This window comes from Xyrauchen texanus, chromosome 32 (genome assembly GCF_025860055.1).
Source record: "Xyrauchen texanus isolate HMW12.3.18 chromosome 32, RBS_HiC_50CHRs, whole genome shotgun sequence".
NCBI classification, from domain to species: Eukaryota; Metazoa; Chordata; class Actinopteri; order Cypriniformes; family Catostomidae; genus Xyrauchen; species Xyrauchen texanus.
The window spans coordinates 40,330,722-40,356,075 of NC_068307.1; the positions used below are offsets into that span (position 1 = coordinate 40,330,722).

The 25,354-nt window shown below is 38.1% G+C and overlaps 1 protein-coding gene across 1 annotated transcript; it reads left to right on the forward strand.

The window, feature by feature from the left end:
- The first annotated feature begins 390 nt into the window (after nucleotides 1-390).
- Nucleotides 391-23,174, forward strand: smug1 (single-strand-selective monofunctional uracil-DNA glycosylase 1). Its single transcript, XM_052101461.1, has 3 exons — nucleotides 391-448; nucleotides 14,983-15,289; nucleotides 22,164-23,174. The coding sequence occupies exons 1-3, from the start codon at nucleotides 423-425 to the stop codon at nucleotides 22,689-22,691; spliced, it is 861 nt and encodes a 286-aa protein (XP_051957421.1). The 5' UTR covers nucleotides 391-422; the 3' UTR covers nucleotides 22,692-23,174.
- Nucleotides 23,175-25,354: the final 2,180 nt, after the last annotated feature.

Here is a 25,354-nt window from a genome sequence, read left to right on the forward strand (position 1 = left end):
TGTGTTGTCTCATGTGGTCCTGTGTTGGTCCTTTGTTGTTTTTATGTAGCACCATGGTCCTGGAGGAACGTTGTCTCGTTTTGCTGTGTACTGTACTAACTGTATATGGTTGAAACGACAATAAAAACCACTTGACTTGACTTGACAAGTACTTTTATGGAACTTGGAATTTTATATAATTGATTAAAAACAAATAATGCCTTATTAATGGATCAAATATGTATAGTTGTTCAAATAAAATGTTTTATTATTTAGGTATGTAAATAAATTATGCCTAAACAGTGTATTTAAAATGTATGCTTTCTGTAAATGCTTGTGACAGAAATGTGGACGTTTCGGTAGAATCACCCCACTAAAAACTACAGATCCCAAAATGCAACGCAATCCGGTCGCTCTTTTGTTGACGGAAACCATCTGGAAGCATGCAATCGCAACCCGAAAATGAGAGGTAAACCACAAATAAATTATAAAATAATTTCTTATTAGCACTACTATAAAATGTTTGTTTGTTATTTTGCACCAATGTAACATTCTTCGTTTTGGATTCGATGTATTGCGTTTTCAGTGCTGCATCCAGGCCAGCATATTGACTGAGAGAAGGTAAAGGAATAGCTAAAGACGTCGTTGAATTATGCATATTCTTTTTTTTTTTTTTTTGCGTATTCAGGTGGAATAAAAAACAAATAAGTATATTTTACAGATGATACATGTTTTTATGTTCTCTTTAACTTATGTTATATCCGAAAAACGTACGAGTAGTTAGACATTGAAGTGGGACAGAATTTGGCTTCACAAAGACCATGTATAGCTGACGAATTCCATTGCAGTTGAGTACTATTGCTTGACGGTTTGAGATGTTTTCTCATAGTACTCTTGTAGTAGCCCCCTTACAAAAATGAGCTACTTTAAAACGGTAGTTTGCTGCCTGCAGTATTCCTATAATATGTGTAGCAAAAAGTGAAGTTTTTTGTGTGTATGGACTGCACAATAAAACATGCTTTATTAAATGGCAAATACAGGAGAGCTATGTTTCAGTAAACCATACTTGCAGTCAGCTGCCGTTCTGTGCAGTCTATTTCCCTTTCATATAATTGCAGTTAACAACCGTTCAAATATTTATCATGCACCAGAGAAACTAACGCGCAGACATCTTGAAAGTGTTGTATTTTAACTTGCGATCTAGCGTAGATATCACGGTTGGTGATGTTAAAGCGAAATTAGCTAGTGGAGTGGATTTACAGGTTATAGATTGGTCAATAGTTATTAGTGTTTTAAAGTGTTGTTGGATGCCATAACAACAGGAAGCAGAAACAGGAGATTTTAAAACGAGAAATTCATACATAAATATACAAGACTTTCACACTGTGGACGTACAGTGATATGCCTCTGTGCTCACGAAACTGCAAGAGACAAACCAAAGTGGAACTCAGACTACTAATTTAATGTCTTAATTGGCGTGACATGGCGTAACTGTCAAGATCATAAAACCCAATATAACTATATTTGACACTTATTCCCCATTTTAAAAAAAATATATTAAAAAATATTAACTGATAAACATTGTATTTAATCATAAGATTGAAGTGGTCTTTACACTTTTAGAGTAATAAGACTTACAGATTTAAAGTAATTAACATTAATGCAAGGATGGAGTGAAAATAAATAATATCACGGAGGAAAATAAGGATGGTGTGAAAGGAAATATATTAAATGGAGAGATCAAGTTTAAGAACCTAAAATTTAACACAGATGGGAACTGCTTAAATAAGTAATTATATAATATTAAATGATGATGATTCTTTCTGTTTGACAGAAATGTAATATGCTATGATCCTGCCCCACAAAGGCAAAAGGCAAAATAGAGTTATGAATGAAACAGGTCTCTTATGATCTGTCCGGTGATAAAGAAGTTTGTCTTGTTTGCTGAAATACAGAGTAACCATTGTGTGAAAATGCAGTAACTACAAAATCCACAATAATTCAAGCCTTTTTTCTCTGTTTCAATGTTAGTTAATGAGTATGGCCTTGTAGGGTAGTAAAGGGTATTGCTATTTTTTTACAAGTTAAACTATATGTGTAAAGTAATTTAGGGAATACAGGAATTTGGATGGATTGATGGATGGATGGATGGAAAGCAATGCCATGTAAGCACCAAAGGTTATTTTCATGGCAAACAGAGTAGGCTAGTTAAAAGCGCATTGACAAACAATAAACAACAAACTATCACAGCACTGTAAAATTATTATATAAAAGAGGTGTAAGACATGAGGATCACCTCTCACCAGTTATCAACAGGGAAAACAGAAGCACATGTCCTGCAAAACCCTGTATCCAGCTATGAATCATGATTATGTACAGTACTATGAGCAAATACTGGTTGCGGAATCAATGGGACCCAGCGCAACAGAGTGTGGCACAGGATAATGTGTGCGCTTGAGCGGTAGAAAGAAATACGGGACTCCCGGAAAATATAAATATCTAAATAACATGTTCCTCAAATGTATTTAATGTATTTATGGTACAGAGTGTTATTCATGCTATTTGTCTATTGCGCATGACCAACAAAATGTTTTTACAGGCGCAGGGTTGTTGGCTAATTCATACAAACGATTCCTTGTGCTCCATGTAGTGGAAAGTGCAATGGATGTTATTTTATTTATTAAAATAAAAAAAAATAAAAAACTTTAAATCAACCAAAGGTCAATCAGATATTTGGCAATGTAAGCGTGATAACAAATTTTTTTTTCTTCTCTCTCACTCTTTACAGTTTTTTCTTCCAGGTGGGAATTGTAAAAATATAAATAAAAAGCTTGATTCCAGAGCAGGACAGAATCTTAGGGGACCGGGACTGCAAAATTTGTGCAGACCACTACCTGCGGGCTTGCGGGTGGGAGCGAAATAGAAAACACTACACATTTCCTGTGCTGTTTTGTGATTGGTTGGACAGTCTGCAGCCCACCCTTAATGTTTGCAACACACAGCCCACCCCCATATTGCTTTTAACCAATGCACAAATTGGGGAATTTTGTTATTTTATTTTTTATTTAAAACCATGTTTCCAAAATGTTTGATTGGGTGGGCAAGACACACTTTTGGGTGGGCTCAGCCCACCCCTGCCCATGCCTACATCTGGCCCCGCCTCTGACCATGTTCTCATGCCATTTACCCATCGAGCTATTGTAAAGTGAGTAAATGTTTTTAGTGTTAATGTTTTAGAAGTTCTTATTCGCTCAGAGGTGAAAAAAAAATGCGTTCTATACAGCCGAGTAACAGTATACAGATTGCGAACATTCAGACACCCGCCACATCGCTGTGAGAGGTGTAAAGAAGTGCATTTCAATACGAGGACACTACATGTAAAACCTAAACTAATTAGAATGACATTAAAATACTTTATGCCTCATTCTAGGAGTAGAATTTACACTAGATCAGTAAAAGAAGCACTTTTAAGCACTTGATAATGATTTAAAGTAACATATATCCTGCAGTAGAACATTTTTAATTTAACACACTATACTCTGCCGTAATATGTGCCTGTTACACTCTGTTATGGTAATTTATGATGACACTGATACTGCTGCAAAGATGTTTTAATGTTAGTGTTAATGTGCAGAATAAAGACAAAAGAATGATGATAGGCTTACTTTGGGCAGATGTGTAAATGGCTTTAGCTGCAGATGGCACATGAGTTAATGGGAACTTGAGAGTATTTGTGTAGATTTGATTTTATTCCTTTTGTAAATGAATTAAACAAAACAAAATAATCGCTGACATGGTCTTGGGAAATGTCTCTACATGAACTGTTGTACAGATGTAGGTAAATTTGCACCAGCTCGCTAATAACTCTACACTACTGTGTGTTCTTTTTTTTGACTGAAAGAACAACATAAATAAAATGAGCTCCAGGTTATACCTAACAATGACATGGACCAATTGCAGTAAGAAGGTGTTAACCAGTCGGTTAGAAGTTTTCCTAAAAGTTTGCCCTGGCGAGCTGTTACAAACTATCGAAATGAAGGCAAAGCTCTGTCTTTTTGGCCAGATTTTGTTCTAATTGACTTCACTCCCTTTCGTTCTTCAATTTCGTATGAAGTATATTTGGCCTTTAAACCGGGTTGGGAGAAGGGATGCCACTTTATTTATACACAACACACACATGTTAAAGTGTACTTTTTATATTAGATTCCATTTACAAAAATTTTTATCACATTTAAGCCTTTTAAAAATGTGGGGTTTTTTTTTATTAAAATTTTTTGTTGACTCATAAACATATAACAAAGAAAAAACACAACATATATACATTAAGTCAACATTTAAAATTTAATCCCCACTATTACCCCTCCTGTGGTCACAAATAGAATACACACAGATAGTTTTTATTTAAAACTAAACCTCTCTCTCCACAGCCCCTCCCCTTGTGTCCCCCAAAAACACCAAATACCTCCCCCACTTCCTATCAAACAAATCTCGAACCCCCAGCTCTCTGATCGACATCTCAAAAGCCTCCACCCTCCCCATCTCCGCACACCACCACTAAAAAATGAGGGAGCCCCATCTGACTTCCATCCACTTAAAATAATCTGCCTGCCAATCATAATACTAGTCAGGACCCAATTTGTTATGTGTTTGTCCCCCAAATTTATGAAAATTATGGGCAAAACAAAATTCGAGTGCCCAAAACATCATATATGAAACTGAACCTTTAACCAAAAACTCTTAGATCTAAACACAGCCCCAAAAATAATTTGTTGTGTCTCCATCTTCTGATTGGCATCGCCAGCAGGTGGGTGTCTTTAAGACCAAGCCTATACAATCTAGAGGGTGTCCATTAGAATCTATGTAAAATGTTGAACTGCATAAGGTGAACCCTTGCATCTCTAGATGCAAACTTGATGTTTTTTAGAATCCTAGCCCACACTCCCTCCTTCAATACCAAGTTTAAATCTTTCATCCCATAATCTCTTAAGAGAAGTTGAAGTTCTGTCCCCCAGACTCTGAATTAGCAGGGAGTAATATACTTATGACTCATGACCTTTTCCAAAAGCAGTTATCACATCTCCCAGAGTATCTGCCGCTCTAGGGGGGTGTTACTCCCAAAAACAATACAGAGCAGGTGCAGCTGTAAATACTTATAGAATTGAGATCTGGGAATCCCAAAATCTCAATACTCCACTCTCATATAGGTGTAGCATATTTAGGGGTTTCAATTCAAGTTTGCTAACTGGTTAGTTTAGCGGTGTTGTGTTATGCTATTAGCTTAGCTGTACTGTGATTACAATATGGCGTCGGCAGGTTGCGCATGTGTGGTAAATTGCCACGTAAGGGTCCCTTTGGACTTCCCGTGAACTTTCGTTGCCATAAGAACCAACACCAGTGATTGGTGATCTGGGTCAACACTAATGAAAACAGTTTCATCGATGCATATGAACGTCAGTGCTTTCCACAATGCACAAATAAACAGTAATCAGTTAAAGTGGCCAAATTCTCACACCAATATATGTAACGAAATTGGTATGACAAATGTACACTGCACGGGTTAAAGTGTACATGTGTTAAAGTGTTATTTGTAAGGGAAACAGTATGTGTGAGCTAGGAATTAAATTAAAAGGTCCTATTTCTACATTACCATGCAAGGAAATTTATAATGGAATCAGTCACATTGGACAACCGTTATAATTTAGACTAGGTTATTTGTCTAAATAAAATTCTCCTCCATTAAAATCGTAATACAACGTCTCGTTGTATCAGCTCACAATTTCTACTGTAGGGAATTAGCTTTAATAAGAGAATTATGATTAATTCTCTTATTGGAGTATTATTATTCTCATGGCTTATTGACAATAATATTACACATATAGGTATTACTTTGAAGCAAAATCTTTTAGAAAGAGGGATGAGATTATTTATCGAAATGTACTTCAGTCAAAATATCATTAAAAGGGAAACATGCATAATGAATCATAACTCGTTATAAATAATTATGAACATTTGGATCAGTTAATAGAATTAACTTGAGGTAGCTGAATTAATATTACAATGAATTGATCTGTTTGTCTAGCGAACACTCAGTATTGATCATCTATCAATTCTCAGTAAGGATATTTTTTGTGGCGACACAAAAATAACCGGAACAGAATAGGGGAAATGCAGTTAAGAAAAGAGTCATTTTTGACCATCTGAGAGGTATCTATCAGTGTCTTCATTTAAAAGCACCTTTTGTTACAAAGGGGTTTACCTCTTATACTTAAGCTAAGTTCAGTTAGTTACTGATACGATACTTGCAATTGCCTTGTGTGTTGAGAGTGCACCCGGATGCAGTCGCAAGAGAAAGGCTTGATGGTTCCTTGAGTCGATGGTGTTGAAGTTGCAACCAGTTTCTTCCGTGTTGAATGAAGAAATTAGGATGAATTGTGGTGTTCATTGACTTTATGGTCGAGGTAGTTGCACATGGCTTGAGGTGTTGAGGCCTGCCGGCCAGCGACCTCGGACCACATGGTCCCGGTCCCACACGAACAGCAGCAGAGAGAAGAGAGTCAGAGGAAAGAGAGAAAGAGTAAGAGGCGGGATGTGTATTTTAACTTCTGCTGGAGGTCTGGCTTGACCAATGAGAAAGGTGCAATTTCCAATCGAGAAATGTTCCTTTGTTTGGAAGCTGACTCATTTGCATGATTGGGGTTCGTTTAAGCCCCTTTATGCTCTGTTTAATATAGCAATTATACAATGCATGCTGTCATAATTATATATACTATTGTGCAAGATGCCACACAAGGATTCATTTGGAAGGAAACATGATAATAAATAATTTTACATTAGCTGGTAGTCCTGTCATAAGTCATGCATACAACAGTATACAGTACAAAAACAGTAATGATTCTATACACTATGTCCTGGGGATTTACATGTGAATTTATAGACAGTTTGTCTATAATTTAATGAAGAAATGTCTGTTGTTCTGGGCTTTGAGCCCATTTCTTATGGGAGAAAGATTTCTCTGGCATGCAGCTAACCTCCCCTGCTTAGTATGTCAATGTCCACTAGTTGCTGGACCTTGTAAAGACAGTGTAAAGGCTTGATAATGATCAGTGGGGGAGCAGACATAATGAAGTCAGCTTGGGCCTATTTGGACCTTTGCTTGTTACAGTCTTGAGACATCTGTTGGCTTATTCTTAAAATAATGAATAATTGTGTGTCTGATTGGTCCAGATGCTACATACAGTGAGGAAAATAAGTATTTGAACACCCTGCTATTTTGCAAGTTCTCCCACTTAGAAATCATGGAGGGGTCTGAAATTGTCATCGTAGGTGCATGTCCACTGTGAGAGACATAATCTAAAAAAAAATCCAGAAATCACAATGTATGATTTTTTAACTATTTATTTGTATGATACAGCTGCAAATAAGTATTTGAACACCTGAGAAAATCAATGTTAATATGGTACAGTAGCCTTTGTTTGCAATTACAGAGGTCAAACGTTTCCTGTAGTTTTTCACCAGGTTTGCACACACTGCAGGAGGGATTTTGGCTCACTCCTCCACACAGATCTTCTCTAGATCAGTCAGGTTTCTGGGCTGTCGCTGAGAAACACGGAGTTTGAGCTCCCTCCAAAGATTCTCTATTGGGTTTAGGTCTGGAGACTGGCTAGGCCACGCCAGAACCTTGATATGCTTCTTACAGAGCCACTCCTTGGTTATCCTGGCTGTGTGCTTCGGGTCATTGTCATGTTGGAAGACCCAGCCTCGACCCATCTTCAATGCTCTAACTGAGGGAAGGAGGTTGTTCCCCAAAATTTCGCAATACATGGCCCCGGTCATCCTCTCCTTAATACAGTGCAGTCGCCCTGTCCCATGTGCAGAAAAACACCACCAAAGCATGATGCTACCACCCTCATGCTTCACAGTAGGGATGGTGTTCTTGGGATGGTACTCATCATTCTTCTTCCTCCAAACACGGTTAGTGGAATTATGACCAAAAAGTTCTATTTCGGTCTCATCTGACCACATGACTTTCTCCCATGACTCCTCTGGATCATCCAAATGGTCATTGGCAAACTTAAGACGGGCCTTGACATGTGCAGGTTTAAGCAGGGGAACCTTCCGTGCCATGCATGATTTCAAACCATGACGTCTTAGTGTATTACCAACAGTAACCTTGGAAACGGTGGTCCCAGCTCTTTTCAGGTCATTGACCAGCTCCTCCCCTGTAGTTCTGGGCTGATTTCTCACCTTTCTTAGGATCATTGAGACCACACGAGGTGAGATCTTGCATGGAGCCCCAGTCCGAGGGAGATTGACAGTCATGTTTAGCTTCTTCCATTTTCTAATGATTGCTCCAACAGTGGACCTTTTTTCACCAAGCTGCTTGGCAATTTCCCGTAGCCCTTTCCAGCCTTGTGGAGGTGTACAATTTTGTCTCTAGTGTCTTTGGACAGCTCTTTGGTCTTGGTCATGTTAGTAGTTGTATTCTTACTGATTGTATGGGGTGGACAGGTGTCTTTATGCACCTAATGACCTCAAATAGGTGCATCTAATTTAGGATAATAAATGGAGTGGAGGTGGACATTTTAAAGGCAGACTAACAGGTCTTTGAGGGTCAGAATTCTAGCTGATAGACAGGTGTTCAAATACTTATTTGCAGCTGTATCATACAAAGAAATAGTTAAAAAATCATACATTGTGATTTCTGGATTTTTTTTTTTTAGATTATGTCTCTCACAGTGGACATGCACCTACGATGACAATTTTAGACCCCTCCATGTTTTCTAAGTGGGAGAACTTGCAAAATAGCAGGGTGTTCAAATACTTATTTTCCTCACTGTAGGTCACAGAGTGTAGTAACCCCCCTCACAATCCAGTCTGACAAGCAGAAAGGGGACTTATTAATACATAATTTAGGGTTCAGTCATATGCTTGAGGCAACATTTAAATAAATGTCCAAATTAAACCCTCTGGACACTTTTGTCTATACCGAGTGCAAATACGAGGTGTGCAACTTATCCTCTCCGGTTGTGTGTAACTTATCCTCAGTGTGTAACTTATCCTCTCCGGTTAGTTTGATAGAAAGGCTTTGCAATGGTGAAATAGGGGTAAGAACCTCCTGTTCAATAAAAACCAGGGAGGGGCTCTCTCTGGTGGAAGCGACCAATGAACCAAATGCCTGAGACCAAATGCATAATATTAAAATTATTAGCCCACCGAGCATAGCCCACCTTTGTCTATCGGCCTATGTAACTTATTGTAATGTAATCTGCGATGTTTACCATTCAAATGAAAGACATTTGCTATCCTATCAAATTGAAATAAGAGAGGGGGACATCTACAGGGAGAGATTGTAGCAGGTAATTAAATTTTGGAATACAATTCATTTTAATAACATTAACCTTGTCAATCATAGATAAATGTAATGAAGCCCATCTGTCCACATCGCTCGAAAACATTTTTATTAAGGGGTCAAAATTAACTCTAAATCAGACTATTTTGCTGGGAATAAAATGCCCAAATACTAAATGCCCTGTTCAGGCCACTGGAAGGCGCTCGGCTGGAAAGCCGCTACTGGGCAGTACGCTGTTAGAGCCAAAGCTGTGGATTTACATGTGATGTGAGTGGTGGTGGCGTAGTGGGCTAAAGCACATAACTGTTAATCAGAAGGTCACTGGTTCGATCCCCACAGCCACCACCATTGTGTCCTTGAGCAAGGCACTTAACTCCAGGTTGCATTGGGGGGATTGTCCCTGTAATAAGTGCACTATTATTCGCTTTGGATAAAAGCATCTGCCAAATGCATAAATATAAACGTAGACAAATAAAAATTTTAACCTGAGAACTTAGAAAAGGAATTAATAATTCTGTTGAGGCAAGGCATACATCTAGTAGGGCCAGAGATATCCGTATAAAGCAAAAGCTTATGCGCTATACCTCCCGGCACCACCCCTGGAAAATCCTCCTCCTTTCTTATCGCAGCTGCTAATGGTTCCAGGGCCAGACAGAACAATAAGGGGGAAAGAGGGCAACCCTGCCGGGTGCCCCTATCCAGAGTAACATCATCTTAAATTAATCCATTTGTTTGTACTGCCACTACTGGGTGTCTATAAAGTAACTTAATCCATCCAATAAAATTTTTCCCGAACCCGTATATTTCCAAAATATTAAAACGATAACCACATTCTACCTTATCAAATGCCTTTTCTGCAACAAGTGAGATGTCAATGACTGTAGTCTGATCATTCGCCACTGACCACATGATATTGATGAAACGCCTAATGTTATCAGAAGAGCTGAGGCCCTGAATAAACCCCACCTGATTTATATGTATAAGAGATGTCAAAAATTCTGGCTGACCGATTAAGTTTTGACAATATTTTTATGTCTAGCTGGATCAGGGAAATAAGATGGTAACTTTTACAATCGCTTGGATCTTTGTCCTTTTTTAAGAATCGACTGATCCTGGCATAATGCTTGGCAGAAGCTTTCCTTTCTTTAATGATTCCATATACAGTCAGGTCCATAAATATTGGGACATCGACACAATTCTAATCTTTTTGGCTCTATACACCACCACAATGGATTTGAAATGAAACGAACAAGATGTGCTTTAACTGCAGACTTTCAGCTTTAATTTGAGGGTATTTACATCCAAATCAGGTGAACGGTGTAGGAATTACAACAGTTTGTATATGTGCCTCCCACTTTTTAAGGGACCAAATGTAATAGGACAGATTAACAATAATGAATCAAACTTTCCCTTTTTAATACTTGGTTGCAAATCCTTTGCAGTCAATTACAGCCCGAAGTCTGCAATGCGTAGACATCACCAGACGCTGGGTTTCATCCCTGGTGATGCTCTGCCAGGCCTCTATTGCAACTGTCTTCAGTTCCTGCTTGTTCTTGGGGCATTTTCCCTTCAGTTTTGTCTTCAGCAAGTGAAATGCTTGCTCAATCGGATTTAGGTCAGGTGATTGACTTGGCCATTGCATAACATTCCACTTCTTTCCCTTAAAAAACTCTTTGGTTGCTTTCGCAGTATGCTTCGGGTCATTGTCCATCTGTACTGTGAAGCGCCTTTTAAAGAATAAGCCTAATGGTTCCACAAAGTTCCTAATATCTTCATCCATAAACGAAGACGTGAAACTATAACAATCAAGATACAATTCTTCAAAAGCATTATTAATATCAATGGCCGAGGTAAATATTTCAGCACCAGCGGATTTCATAGAGGGAATGGTAGAAAAAGACTCTCTGCTTTATGTATCTAGCCAAAAGCTTCCCTGCTTTGTCCCCAGGCTCAAACAATGAATGTCTTGTCCTCAATAGCCAAAACCACCTTCTGCAACAAAATAGTATTATATCTGTATTTCAATTGGGTCAATTCTCTGAGGCCATCAGTGGACATTTGGCACTTCAGCTCTGCTTCGGCACTTAGAATATTTCCTTCAAGTTCTCATGCTTTGGATTTTTTGATGATTGAGTCATATTGTATGATCTGCCCCTTAAGCGCCTCCCAATCCATGCCCACAGAGGATACTGAGGACCAGTTGGTCTCCATATAAACAGTAATTTCAGCCTTTTACATTTGTTGAAATTCAGGATTTTGCAAATGGGATATATTTAGTGCCAAATATATGATTTATTTTTCTCTGTATGTGGCAACATCTCTAAACTCACCAGGGCATGATCTGAGATTAAGATGTTTTTTCAATTGAGCAATCAACAACAGATGAAATGAGGGACTTCTAGAATACATTTTATGGACTGATGAAAAAAAATGTATAATCCCTACCAGATGGGTTCAAAAGTCTCCAAATATCTATAAGGCCAAGATTTTTACACATCCTGTGAATTGTCAGTGTTGCTCTTGGGGGCTTGCACACTTTGGCTTCACTATGATCAAGAACTGAGTCCATCAAAAGATTAAAGCCTTCTCCCAATTTTATATCATGAGGGGTGCCAGCGGCTTGCAGCATCCTGTCAAGATCTATAAAAAAAAGCCCTGATCATTAGCGTTAGGTGCGTAAATATTAGCCTAAATCAACCTTTGCCCCTGAATTTCTGCTAAAACAATAATGACTCTTCCTAATTTATCTTTAATCTGTTTGAGATTGTAGATGTTTACTTATCAATGTAATAACTCCCCTGCTCTTACTCGAGCCAGCACTAAAGAAAACATGCCCACCCCATATCTTCACAAATTTTTCAGCTTCCTGCAGGGAACCAGCCAGTAAGTGGAATAAACACAAAAATGAGTAGATTCATCCACTAGCTGTCCCAAAGAAATGATATTATACAAACAAACTCCAGCCACTAGGTAGAACCAGCACAAAAAAGGCACCCAGCTTCCTTGGACTGTCAATTGTGTGTTCAGTGAGTCAGGCCCACTAGGCAACAATATGAAAATCACCAAATGGCTTACTCCATTGTCTTTATGAATAACAATTCTTGCTGTGGGCATGTAAATTCTCTACAGACATCCTTAGAATCTATTCTCAGTTTGGCTGGAAACATCAGAACAAAAGCGACCTTTTGTTGATATAAGAGACACTGAATCATTCACGTTTCTCTCGTCAAATTTACAAAGTCTGGAAATAAGAAAATGTTGTGGTTCTTCCAAGAAACCTTTCCATTACTCCTCACCTCACGTAAAGCGAGATCTTTATCGGATGATCTCAGAAATGTGGCCAGAATTGATCGGGGCCTGTCTCCCTCTGCGGATCTATGAGCCGGAACCCTGTGAGCTCGCTCAATTTCCATCTTATGGCCTGTTATATTGAGCAAACTCGGAAAGAGCCCGTCTAGGAATTTTACCATATCTCAACCATCCTCATGCGCAGGAATTCTAACAAATCGGATGTAGTTTTGTCGATTATGATTCTCAAAATCCTCCAGTTTTTCCCAAACGTGCTGCAAATCCACCTTGGCCGCTAGTGGATTACCAGATAATTTGCTCTCTTATGACTCCAGATAATCAATCCGTTTCTCAACATCCCCCAATCTTGTAACCAACTCAGTGTATTTCGTCTCCATATCGGTAATCGATCTACGTATTACCGCAAGATCCTCCAAGTCTGCCACGACCTTCATCAGCATTGCTGACATACTCGACAGTTGACGCTGGATTTTTCCTGCCGCACCATCCAAACTGAGTCCCATGTCTGCGTTCCTGTCTGGGGTATCAGCTTGAGCATGTAAGTGTCTTTTAAAATATCCAGTGCCTGAGGATTTTGAATTCTTTGATATATTATCTTCATAGAACAGTTAAGAATCAGGGTGTATTTAATCTCACCGGTTTATGACACAAATAGTAATAAAACAAAAGATTGCGCAGAGCTCGCCGTTTACATGTCCAAACCTTGCATTGTGCCATGCCAACAGTAGTGGTTTTAACCACCATGCAATTGGAAGGTAGGAAAGCTCTGCAAAAAACGCTTGAGGGGTGACGTGATGTTTTGGGGACATGTGCGAATACGCTGTTGTCAGCGCCCTAGAGCGGTTCACGATAGAGGTCCACCAGGTTCAGGTCATTTTTTTTTCAAGTAGGACTGTGGCTTCGGGTTTGTAATTTTTGGAAAAATATACAGGACTTCTGAGGTTGCAAAGTGGTGACTGTTACAGTGTTAACATTATTCCAGATTATTTTGCATCAAGCAAAGTTTCAGCACTGGATAAACAGCAATGTTTTTTACCCTTATGCTCTTGTGTGCTGAGGGGCTGCCATGACTTATATGTTTACGAATATTGCCTCCAATGCTTACATAAAATACATCCTTTTGCAACATGGTGAACATTACACTGCAGCATTAGAATATAAGCTCCAGGTGAAATTAAAGTTAATATTTAAATAAATAGAAAAATATTACTAGTCATTAAAGTAATAATAATACTAATGTATCATACTGTATTGTAATGAAAAACTGGATAACAATGAATAATTGTTGGGTTATAATAATAAATAACAACTGAATTCCAAAATGTTAGTGAGTGAAGTAGTAGGTTTTGCACGCCCTGTTCACATAAAAGAAAATGTATTTTGTAAAAATATATGTTGGTAAATATTGCTTTTTGTATCACAATGTTTAGTGAAAACATGTATTAATTATCTTGAACTAGAATTTTATTTCATTAAACATTTTGAATGTACTGATAGGATGAATTAAAAAATTATGATTTTAAAATAAATTTTCTGTAATTTTTTAAGCAAAATGTTCTAAATGGGACCCAGGGTTGGTTGGTTGGTTGCTTGGGGCCACCCCTGGGTGACAAATTAATTTAAAAAAGTACAATGTAATTTTTAATGTAATGAACCTGCATGTGAAATAATACAAACTGTCACTGTTACGAGCTGTCACTTTAACAAATTAACATATTGAACCTAAAAATGTATGCAGAATTGCACGTATAACAATAAAATGCTTGTATCATGAAAAAGTGCAGTATGTCATAGTGTCCGAATGTGATCTTCCAGATCCAATTTACATTTTAATGCAGTAAAGGGGTGGTTTAGACTCACCACCAACTCTTGGTGAAAAATACTTTCTGTGCTCACACACATAATCCATTTTGATCACCTCTTTCAGTAGCTTCAATGCAAACCGGAGATTAAGAGACAAAACACGGAAGCGCGGAATGCTGAAAAGGTGCAGGGCTGCATAAGGTGAATAGTGTGGTACAAATGCAGGCCAGAGTATTACATCTATAGGCTCATTACAGGTTACTTGTAATAAAGCAGGATTGCAGATCAGTTCTGTACAACAACAGCTGCACTGTAAAATTATCTAGCCTCGTTACTGTACAACATACAGTTGATGGCCTCAAGAATTGTTGTTTTAAGCTATGTCTTAGAATTTCCGATCTGATAAAGGATATTAGAACAAGCCTGCAATTGTTCTAAGTTTGTCAAAACTGATTATGATATACATGAATGTATATGTAGCCATCCAACGGTCCACATAAATGAGACAATTTTGAATTTCTTTTTACATCTCTCATTTGTAGGTTGGAAAATGAAGCTGTATCACAGAGAGTAGATTTACAGGGAAAAGATGCCACTGCTCTACCCGGCCCGGCTGCTGATAACTGTTTAAATGGCTCTACAGTTGTTTCCAGATTCCTGCAGGCTGAGCTGGAACTGAATGCACGGTTACGGATGCTGTCCTTTGGAAAACCAGTGCGATACACTTATAATCCACTTGAGTATGCCTGGGACACACATCAATGTTATGTGGAGAAGTACTGTCAAGGAGGACAGAGTGTTCTCTTTCTCGGCATGAACCCAGGGCCTTTTGGCATGGCACAAACAGGGGTAAGACGATTTTCATGCTGATTCCACATGATCTATTTTGGTTGTCATGATAGGTGCTATGTGAGAATAAATTCAGTTAAGACAGTGGTTTACAATTGTTTTTTGTCACACCCCTCTTTGAAACTAAAAAACTTTGGCACCCACAATTATGTGATTGATGGATCTTTCTTTGCTGGATCATGGATAATGTAGTTCTGCAGCCAGGAAATTGTGCTGTTAACAATTTTTAAACAAATAAAAAAAAAAACTTTTTATTGTTAATTTCTGTAAATAACATTAAGTCGTCAGTATAACAGTAAATATTAAGTTGAGGTAACACACAAATGTAAGTTCTGCTGAGAGCCTTAACAAAGGTTATACAAATTACATTAACTTTTATTTGTTTGATCACTAAACATTATATGTTAGCTAAAAACTTTTGCCACAGCATTTATATATTAGGAATACACCAACCTTTCATTTATACTTTTCATCAGGGTCAGTTCATAATCACTGATTGACTCTTTAAAAGGTAAATGTATCTCAAAGGAAATTACCTCTAAAAGAGAGAACAGGCTCTATTTTTGTGTCTGCACTAGGCACAGCACTAAGCATATCCAATTTTTTTGAGAATGCTAATTCTTACTGCAATTTTTGTGCAGGTGGACATGGGTGGGAGTATTTGCGCTATCTGTGGGTGTATGAGCACAAACTGTGGGTGTATAGAATGTTAATAAAGTGGCACTTTAAGGAATTTTGCCCCTTAAATATAATTAGTTGGTTTCTGACACTTCACCAGAACCTGTTGATCTAGAACAAATGGATGAGTGGGCTTTTCTGTGGGCATAGATAGAGAAAGAGAGACATCACCATTTATGCCATTTAATATTTTAATCAGGGAATCCACATATTCCTCAATCACCACCTCTGTGTAACGTATCTCAAGACACAATATCAGTATTTCAAATGGGGAGAGTTTAACAACAGAGGATGGTAACATTCTGAGTTCAGTTAACACAGCCGGTAGAACATCAACCTATGTTCTTCCAGTTTCACTGCAGGCTTTGTTTAAGCATTCTTTTAATGTTCGAATTGTCCGTTCAACCACGCTTGCCGACTGTGGGTGATACGGTATGTCGAAATGCCAATTTATGTTCAGTTCCTTTGCAAGTAGTTGCGTAACTTCAGACGCGAACGGAGTGCCATTGTCACTTTCGCTAACGATTGGAATGCCGAATCTCTGTATTATTTCTTTTGCTATAATTTTTACCACTGTTTTAGCACTCTCCCTCACACATGGGAAAGCTTCTGTCAATTTGGAAAAGCGATCCACTATTACAACCAATAATTTGTTTTTCCTGCACGGTGGCATGTGTGTAAAATCAATCCTGGATGTGGTAATGAGTCATGTTTTGTAGGCTTGTGTCTGTTATTCTGTGTGCATGTTAGACACGAGGGATCCAGGATCAAATTTACTTCATTTCGTACCCCATTTATGCAATAGGTTTGATTGCTCGACTGGATAACTTGTTCTTTTGAAACGTGTGAGATACAGTGATAATGTCAACAAAGTACTACTATTGCGGTCTTGGGCAGAGCCAAAACACCCTTGTTTATAGCTTAACAAATTATTCTGGTCCAGTTTCACTTCATTCGAGGCCCAATGTTGAAGATCAGATTCAGATGGATTTGCCTGTAACAATTTAATGTCAGTGTCTTTTACCAGTGTTGATTTGCATCATAGAAAATCTTCAGCTTGATTCAGATCAGGGCTTACCAGTTTGCTACATCATCTAATCAGCTAATCTATTTCCTTTGCCTCTTCCAGTTCCCCAGTCATTTGTCCTGCCACTTTTATTATAGCCAATTTTGCAGGTAACTGTGCTGCTCTCAATAATTCTGCAACCAGGATATGCTGTGATATGGGTTTGCCTTCAGCTGTCTTGAAGTCTCTTCCCACATTCGGGCAAAGTCATAAGCATACTTTTGAGTCTGTGTATATATTGATTGATTTGCCTTTAGCCAATTAGCATGCTCTGATCAAAGCAAACAACTCAGCAGCTTGTTGCAGATTTATATGGGAGTGAATAAGTTTCAATAATTCAATCCAGGAGTTCTGTTACAGCATAACCACACCAGTATAGGGAAACATTTGGCTTGGAACAGAACCAGTCAATGCACCAATGGTCCCCCTCCTCCAGCGCGGATGATGAAACATCCAGCCTGGCAGGAAGTACATGTGTTAAGGCTATCGAGACAGTCATGTGAATCGTTAGAAAATTCACCTTTGGTTAGCAATTTGTGGAACGATAACGTTGGACCGTGTACAGCGGAAGTCAGTTTAATTGTCAGATTAGCAGTAGCCAATAATATGGCTTCATATCCCGATCGATGTTGGGCTATCATGTGTTGTGTAGTAATGTTATGCATAATGGCTCCTACCTGGTGAGAGGTGTGCACAACCAATGGATGTGAGAGAACAATACGTTCTGCATCTTTTACCATCAACACTGCAGCAGCAACTGCCTACAAACTGCTCGCAAACATGTAGGGAGGCCTTTGGCGACTGCATCTGGAGTGGTGGTGGTGTAGTGGACTAAAGCACATAACTGTTAATCAGAAGGTCGCTGGTTCGATCCCCACAGCCACCACCATTTTGTCCTTGAGAAAGGAACTTAACTCCAGGTTGCTCTGGGGGGATTGTCCCTGTAATAAGTGCACTGTAAGTCGCTTTGGATAAAAGCGTCTGCCAAATGTATAAATGTAAAATGTAAATGCATCTAGAGTTTTTGACAAGTACGCCACTGGTCTATATGTTCCACCATGGGACTGAGCGAGGATCGCTGCTGCTGTGCGTGCTGCCTCGTGCACGTACAGATGAAAGGGTTCACCATAATTCGGTAAGCCTAGGGCTGGTGGAGAGCTGAGGCTGTTACGTAGATGTTTGAAAGCCATGTCCATTTCAATAGTCCACTTTATAGGTTTCTCGGCTCCCGAGAATTTGGCTTCTCTCAGCATTTTGTCGTATAATGAGCCATGTGGCACCCATGCTCGACAATAATTTACTAAACCCAGAAAACTTTGCATTTGAGTCTTTGTTATCGGGTGTTGAAATGTGATAATTGTCTTAACTCTGTCTGTGGAGAGACGAACTGTTCCTTTCTGCAGCTCATGACCCAGATAGTCAACTTTCAGTTTCACCCATTGCGGCTTTTATTTGGATGCCTCGAAACCAGTCTTTGCTAACACATTTCACACAATGGTTGGAGTGGCTGTGCATGACTCGACGTCGGGGCCGGAAACCCAGATGTCATCAGCATATTGCAATAGACAGGTTCATGGTGGCAGCTTGGTGTCCTTCAGAGTAGCGTGCACTACAGCAGAGAACACAGCAAGTGAGTCTCTAAATCACTGGGCATTCTGGTAGTATACTGTTGGCCTTCATACATGAATGCGAATAGGGGCCGCGTAACAGGTGCGACTGGCACACTTCCTCTTTTTCCTTAGACAGAGGATACTGTTTGCCGTATACTGGCAAGTTAGAACAGAGTTTGACAACATTTGGTCATACGTCAATGAGGCCCGCCTCGTCTTTGTGGGTGGCCCACAGTGCCGGGTTGATGTTGGGCAGTTTTTGTTTAGCAGCAAAAGTGTTATCGGATGTTGAGCTGCAAATTTCTCCACACTGTCCTGTATACACAGAGTAACAATATACTTAGGGAACCAGCAATTGTAGTGTGTTAGAATCAAAGGTTATTTTGCCCCAATTTTATGCATCCACGGCCCAGTAGGCAGAAAGGAGAGTCAGGCAAAATATCAAAATCATGCATTTTAAACAAAGTGGGGTTGTCTGGAGAGGTTACTGGTAACCAATAGCCTCACTCATAAAACCATCAATGAATGCGCCATCTCTGGGATATGGATCGAGGTGTGTTGTTCCTTCTGACCATCTGGCCAGATAACTTCTGTACGGTTCGGTATTATAACCTTGATTATTATGAAACATCAATTGCTTTAGTGTTTCATTAGGTAACGGCCGATTTATTTCTTGTCCCATAATGTCACCACAGTATGAGAACTTTTATACGTAAAATAGGTTAGTACAAATTTAATCTGGGCTGAGAAAAGGACGGCAGACCAACAGCTATATACTTTATACCTAGAGAAATTTGACTTTGAGATTGAATTCTCCTTCCTATTTATCTTTAAAATAGGGTTCCCTTGACTGTAGTCGCATTTTGAGGTATAAAGCCTCCTTGTTTGTCTTTCAAAATAAGGATCCCCGACTATAGTCAAACCTGAGATTAAGATTCTCCTTCTTATTTATCTCACAAAACAAGGTTCCCTCAACTACAGGCACTTTTGAGGTATATAGTCTCCTTCTTATTTGTCTTTCGGAATACTGTATACAAATCATTGACTGTAGTTGTAACTGTCAAATTCTATATTAAATTTTGCATGTAATATTTCAACAGACAGGGATTCTCAAAATTGTATATAATTTTGTTTTACCTGTCTGGAAATATCCCGGACGAGCCCCCAAGAACTGTAAGGATTTTAGGAGTGCACCTTAAATATCAATTCAGGTCTGCAGTCGCTGTTCTCGATCCGGATCCTCATGAGGGGAGAATGACACACACACTAGAGTATATCATATCATTCTCCGATGTTTATTGTTCAACACATCACATATTGTTCAGCAAAGTAACTCTTCCTCTAGGCTAACCAATAAAATCATTCTTTACTTTATCTGGACATGACATACATATTTGATATGAGATACATGATGGCTTAGGACAGAGCATACAGATACAAGAAACACATTTCTAAGAATGGCAGTTTGTCGACACACCCTGATACGAAACAGGAAACAGCTTGCAACACATCAACTGTCCTGCAGAACAGGAAGAACACAGTTGTACTTACTAAGAAGTTGTTGAGAGGCCTTATTATTTTACAGGGACAAAGCACAATTTGCTATTTTCTTGAAAAAAGGGGCATTATGTGAAGATTTTTGAGAACAATGTCTAATCTCAAGTGTAAAATCAGCACAGGCGACAATACAGTCACAAAGGAGGGGTTTCATTGCATATAACCCATTTACACTTCCAAATTCTTATAACCACAGAAGAACTTCAGAATTAAATTGCACTTGGGCCAGTCCATTAGCCATTTGTGCACATGATTTCGCCAACCTAATTGCGCCTAGACTTAAAATATAAAAAATGAATGGCCACGCCCACTGACTTTGCGAGAATAATATAGAAAAGCAGCCAATAATTGCCCAACGTAGATGTGAACTCCTTCAATACTGTTTAAAATACATCCCAGGGTGATACCTAAAGAAGTTGTTTGAGAAAATGTCAAGAGTACATGTCTGCAAATTCTATGCAAAGGGTGACTAATTTGAAGATGCTAAAATATAGCACAGTTTTGATTTATTTTGGCTATTATTTAGTCACAACATATTATAATAAAAAAAAATTATAATAAAGACTGAGTGTATCAACACTTTTGATCGGTAGTGTGTGTATATGTATGTATGTGTGTGTATATGTATGTATGTGTATATATATATATATGTATGTGTGTGTATATATATATATATATATATATATATATGTATGTATATATATATATATATATGTATATATATATATATATATATATATATATATATATATATATATATACACATAGTACTGTGCAAATGTTTTAGGCACTTGTGAAAAATTTTGCATAGTGAGGATGTCTTCAAAAACAATGACATAAATAGTTTTCATTTATCACTTAATGTCATACAAAGTCCAGTAAACATAAAAAAGCTAAATCAATATTCGGTGTGACCACCTTTGCCTTTAAAACAGCACCAATTCTCATAGGTACACCTGAACACAGTTTTTCTTGGTTGTTGGCAGATAGAATGTTCCAAGCTTCTTTTGAGAATTCACCACAGTTCTTCTATCTATTTAGGATGTCTCAATTGCTTCTGTCTCTTTATGTAATCTCAGACTAACACTATGTTCAGTGGGGGGCTTTGTGGGGGGCATGTCATCTGTTGCAGGGCTCCCTGTTCTTCTATTCTAATCTTTTCTATTTGCAAAAGTAATGTTTGAGAGTCTAACATTCATATATCCTATTGACACACTAAAGCTATATAAATAGATTTGTCTTAAGACAAATGCTTTTGTGAAACATCATATATACATATATTCATCTTTTTTATTATTATATTATAATTATTTAATTATAATTTGTCTGCCTTGTTTAGTTACAATATGTTTTCTGACATTTTTGGAATTAAGTTGTGAAGCGTTGTTCACAAAACTCATCCTTGTCATAAAAAATAAAAATAAAGAAAACTTGGTTAGGGTGAAGAAAAGTATTGAAACTACTTTTTAATGAATTTTCACTCAACCAACAAAACAAAACTAGTAATCTGAACGTTTGTTAAGTTTTATTTTTTTACAGGTCTTTAAATTTAAATTAAAGTTATTGTTAAAATCTATTTGCCTATGGAGAGAATGAATGGGACTTTAATTTCTAGAACCTCGACTGTTGCGTTCTATACACCTTAACATGGTTGGTGTTTGGGTAAAAAAATATAATTGACTCAGCCCTTACTGTTTTGTGTATAGCAGAAAGCCAGTTGTTGAGAAGTTGCAGTCTGTAGTATTATCTAAAACAATACACAGGAGGTAATTCAGTTGACAGTCATGGATGACATCATCTAATATCAGCAAATGATTACAAAAAATTACCATGGTAGCTTTAGTTTCTGCCAAAATACCATAGTTATCACAGTTTTTATTAGTACAAAATTTTTTTTTTAGCATTTTTGTTTAAAGCATGTATTAAAAAACAATTAAATCTCTCTATTGTTTGTATTAACAAGGTTCCATTTGGTGAGGTGAAAGCAGTTCGTAACTGGTTGAAGATCACGGGACAGGTTGGGCATCCAGCTGAAGAGCACCCCAAACGACGAATCACAGGTCTCGACTGTACTCATAGTGAAGTGAGTGGAGCCCGTTTCTGGGGCTTTTTCCAAGAGCTCTGTGGGGAACCTCACAACTTCTTTTGCCACTGTTTTGTGCATAACTTGTGCCCACTCATCTTCATGAGTGAGTCAGGCAAGAACCTCACCCCACCTGAACTACCTGCTATGGAGCGTGATGCGCTTCTGTCCTGCTGTGATAGTGCACTGTGTCAGGTAGTCACTGCATTGGGTGTCTCCATGGTGATCGGTGTGGGCAAAGTTTCTGAGCAACGGGCTCGACGTGCCCTCTCTGAAGCAGGTATCATGGTAAGAGTTGAAGGTATCATGCATCCATCTCCTAGAAACCCAATGGCAAATAAGGGTTGGGCAAGCATAATCAGGACCAAACTAGAGAAGCTGGGTGTTTTGAATTTGCTTACCAGATGATTAGTATGCATTTAAAATTTACCCAGCACTGTTTTAGTCTCAGACTTAATGAAGACATCGATGGAGTCAACAGATGTTTTGCCTACTAATGGGATACTTTATTAACTAAATATTTTTAATGTTTTTATAATTTTGTGTAAATTTTAGAAGTGTAATATTTCTTGTAATGTTGCTTACAAAATATTAGTAGATTCTTTGTTTTGTAGGCCATTTTGTTCGTGTAAATGTCCTCATATATTATCCTGCGGTGTCATTTGTGGACCTGAAAAAACAAAAAAATATCAAAAAGGGGGGGGGGGGGGTATCCATTTCAACTTAATTAAATCTGCTCTGTAAGTCTTAATTACAGCATGCGGGCCAAACCACAATGAGTTTTGGAGGTTCATCTGGTTTTGCCCTAGAGTGGAGTGTAATTTTATTCTTGGTGGTTGAATGTTTGGATGGTTGCAATAAATTCTACTTCATGGTTGCCAAACTATAAAATGGTGTGTTTGTCTATTAACCAAAGGGCTTCATATTTTAAGTAGTGGCAAATCCAAGGGTGTGGAACTGCCACTGACCCAACACTTCACCCAGCACACCCAAATAAAATGACACATTTTTATTTATTGACGCTTAATTGTAGGGGTGCACTGATATGAAGATGGACATTTTTAACATCAATTACTGAATTTAATAATCGATTCTAATGTCTATAATACCCCAATGATATAGCCAGAAACTAGGCTCTGGGTGTGCCAAACAAAAACAGGATGTGCAAGAACTGAAGCACAATAAAGTGGCATGTACATGTACCATGGACAACCATTGTGTTTATGACTTTTTAGCTTGAAATAATTTTTAAGCCATTTGTTACATCATAATGACTAAACAAATGAATGCCAATTTTACCAAAGGATTATAGGCTTGTTAATGTATACAAATATTAGGCTTAGAATATAGTCTTGAAATTTGAACTGCAGTCATGATTCAGTTTGATTTAGGAATGATTCATAATTATTTTACAAATATGATACACAAATGTAAATGGAGGAACAATTTGCACTATTCGGGAACATACTGTTGGCCTAGATAATAGGTCATACGAAAATACACCTAGTTGTACATTCACTGGCTCTAAAATAAAAACCAATTGTATAAGAAATAAATGTGTTATGCATTGTGCAGAACACAAGAACATGAAGCAGTAAGAAGATTCCAAATCTTTACTGAACATTTTTTGCAATTAGGGAGTACAAGGAGCTTTGATTTATGTGTGACTGCAAATTTAAACAGAAATATGGGTGCAAGCAGCAATTATGTGGCCAAGCCCCGAAATGGCAAGAACTGCACCATACTAGGCAGAACACATAAGTGTACATAGATTGAATATGACATTGTAGCGGAATGATGTACATTATTGTATATTAATAAACATGCTAAATTATCGTTAAGTTGTTAAGTAAATCAATGATACATAGTATTAACTAATTCAGCGTAAAGTGAACCCTGCGAAGGGTGAAATATAAATGAAACAGCAAGGCAAATTCTTATAATTCAAATAATCTTGACTGCCCTAGCTGCAATGGGGTGTCAAGATTATGAGTCCTAAAGGAGCTGAGGTGTGAACAAGGGGTCTGAGATCACATTAACTCTTTCCCCGCCAGCATTTTAAAAAAAAAGTTGCCAGCCACCGCCAGGGTTTTTGACGATTTTCCCTAAACTTTAATGGCCCGCAGAATGTTTTCTTCCATGAATATATGAAGATGCTATATATCACAATAAAGATCTGAGCCTCTGCTTTTAGGCAAAAAAAACTGATTTTATTTTATCTTCATTTGTTCTTTTTTTATTGCGACTTGAACAGAGGTAGGTTTTGTCAAAAAACAACATTTCAGACAAAAAGCTGAGAAAAAGGCATGTTCATGTCTGATATTTTGAGCTTCTCATACTCCACTTCATGTTTGAGACGATCGCAGTCTGTTTCTTTGATCAAAGAGTTGCGTACTCTTTCAAAACATGCGCAGGGGTCTTCCTTACCGTATAACACCTAAAACACGGAAACCCGGAAAATTCCGTGTTTGGCGGGGAAGCGTTTTTTCATAAAACACGGAAAATTCCGTGTTTGGCGGGGAAAGAGTTAATATGAAGAGGACCAAAAAAAAACTGGGTCCACTTTTAAGTCCACTTACATTGTGAACACCAAAAGCACTGAGGCCATATGCGGCTGGTTCCCTTTCTGGTTCACTTTAACCGAACTGGGTTTGTTTCACTTAAAGCGTACTATATGTGATTTCACCCTCAATCAACAGTTCGGACTCAGTTCACTGCAATTCAATCAACAGTTCATATGTCATAGTTCACTTTGCAAGTCAACGAGCAGTTCATAAGGCAGTTCAAAATACATAAGTTCATAAGACATAAGAGCGGTTAAGGCTCTGGGTTACTGAACAGAATGTTGGGGGTTCATGCCCCAGCACCGCCAAGATGCAACTATTGGGCCCTTGACCCCATCTGCTCCAGGGACGGCGTTTCATGGCTGACAATGCACTCTGATTGATATGTGAAAAAAAAACTATTTCACTGTATATATGCAAAAAACAATTTTTATGTATAATGTGTGACCATAATAAAAGCTTCTAATTCTTCTAAAGTTCACAATGAAGACAAACAGTTCATGATTC

What these genes read in the sequence shown, in the direction of transcription:
- smug1 (XM_052101461.1), top strand. Translation starts at nt 423, where the DNA reads ATGCAATCGCAACCCGAAAATGAGAG. An exon ending in TCGCAACCCGAAAATGAGAG is followed by an intron (nt 449 to 14,982) that starts GTAAACCACAAA and finishes TCTCATTTGTAG; the next exon opens with GTTGGAAAATGAAGCTGTAT. An exon ending in TTGGCATGGCACAAACAGGG is followed by an intron (nt 15,290 to 22,163) that starts GTAAGACGATTT and finishes TGTATTAACAAG; the next exon opens with GTTCCATTTGGTGAGGTGAA.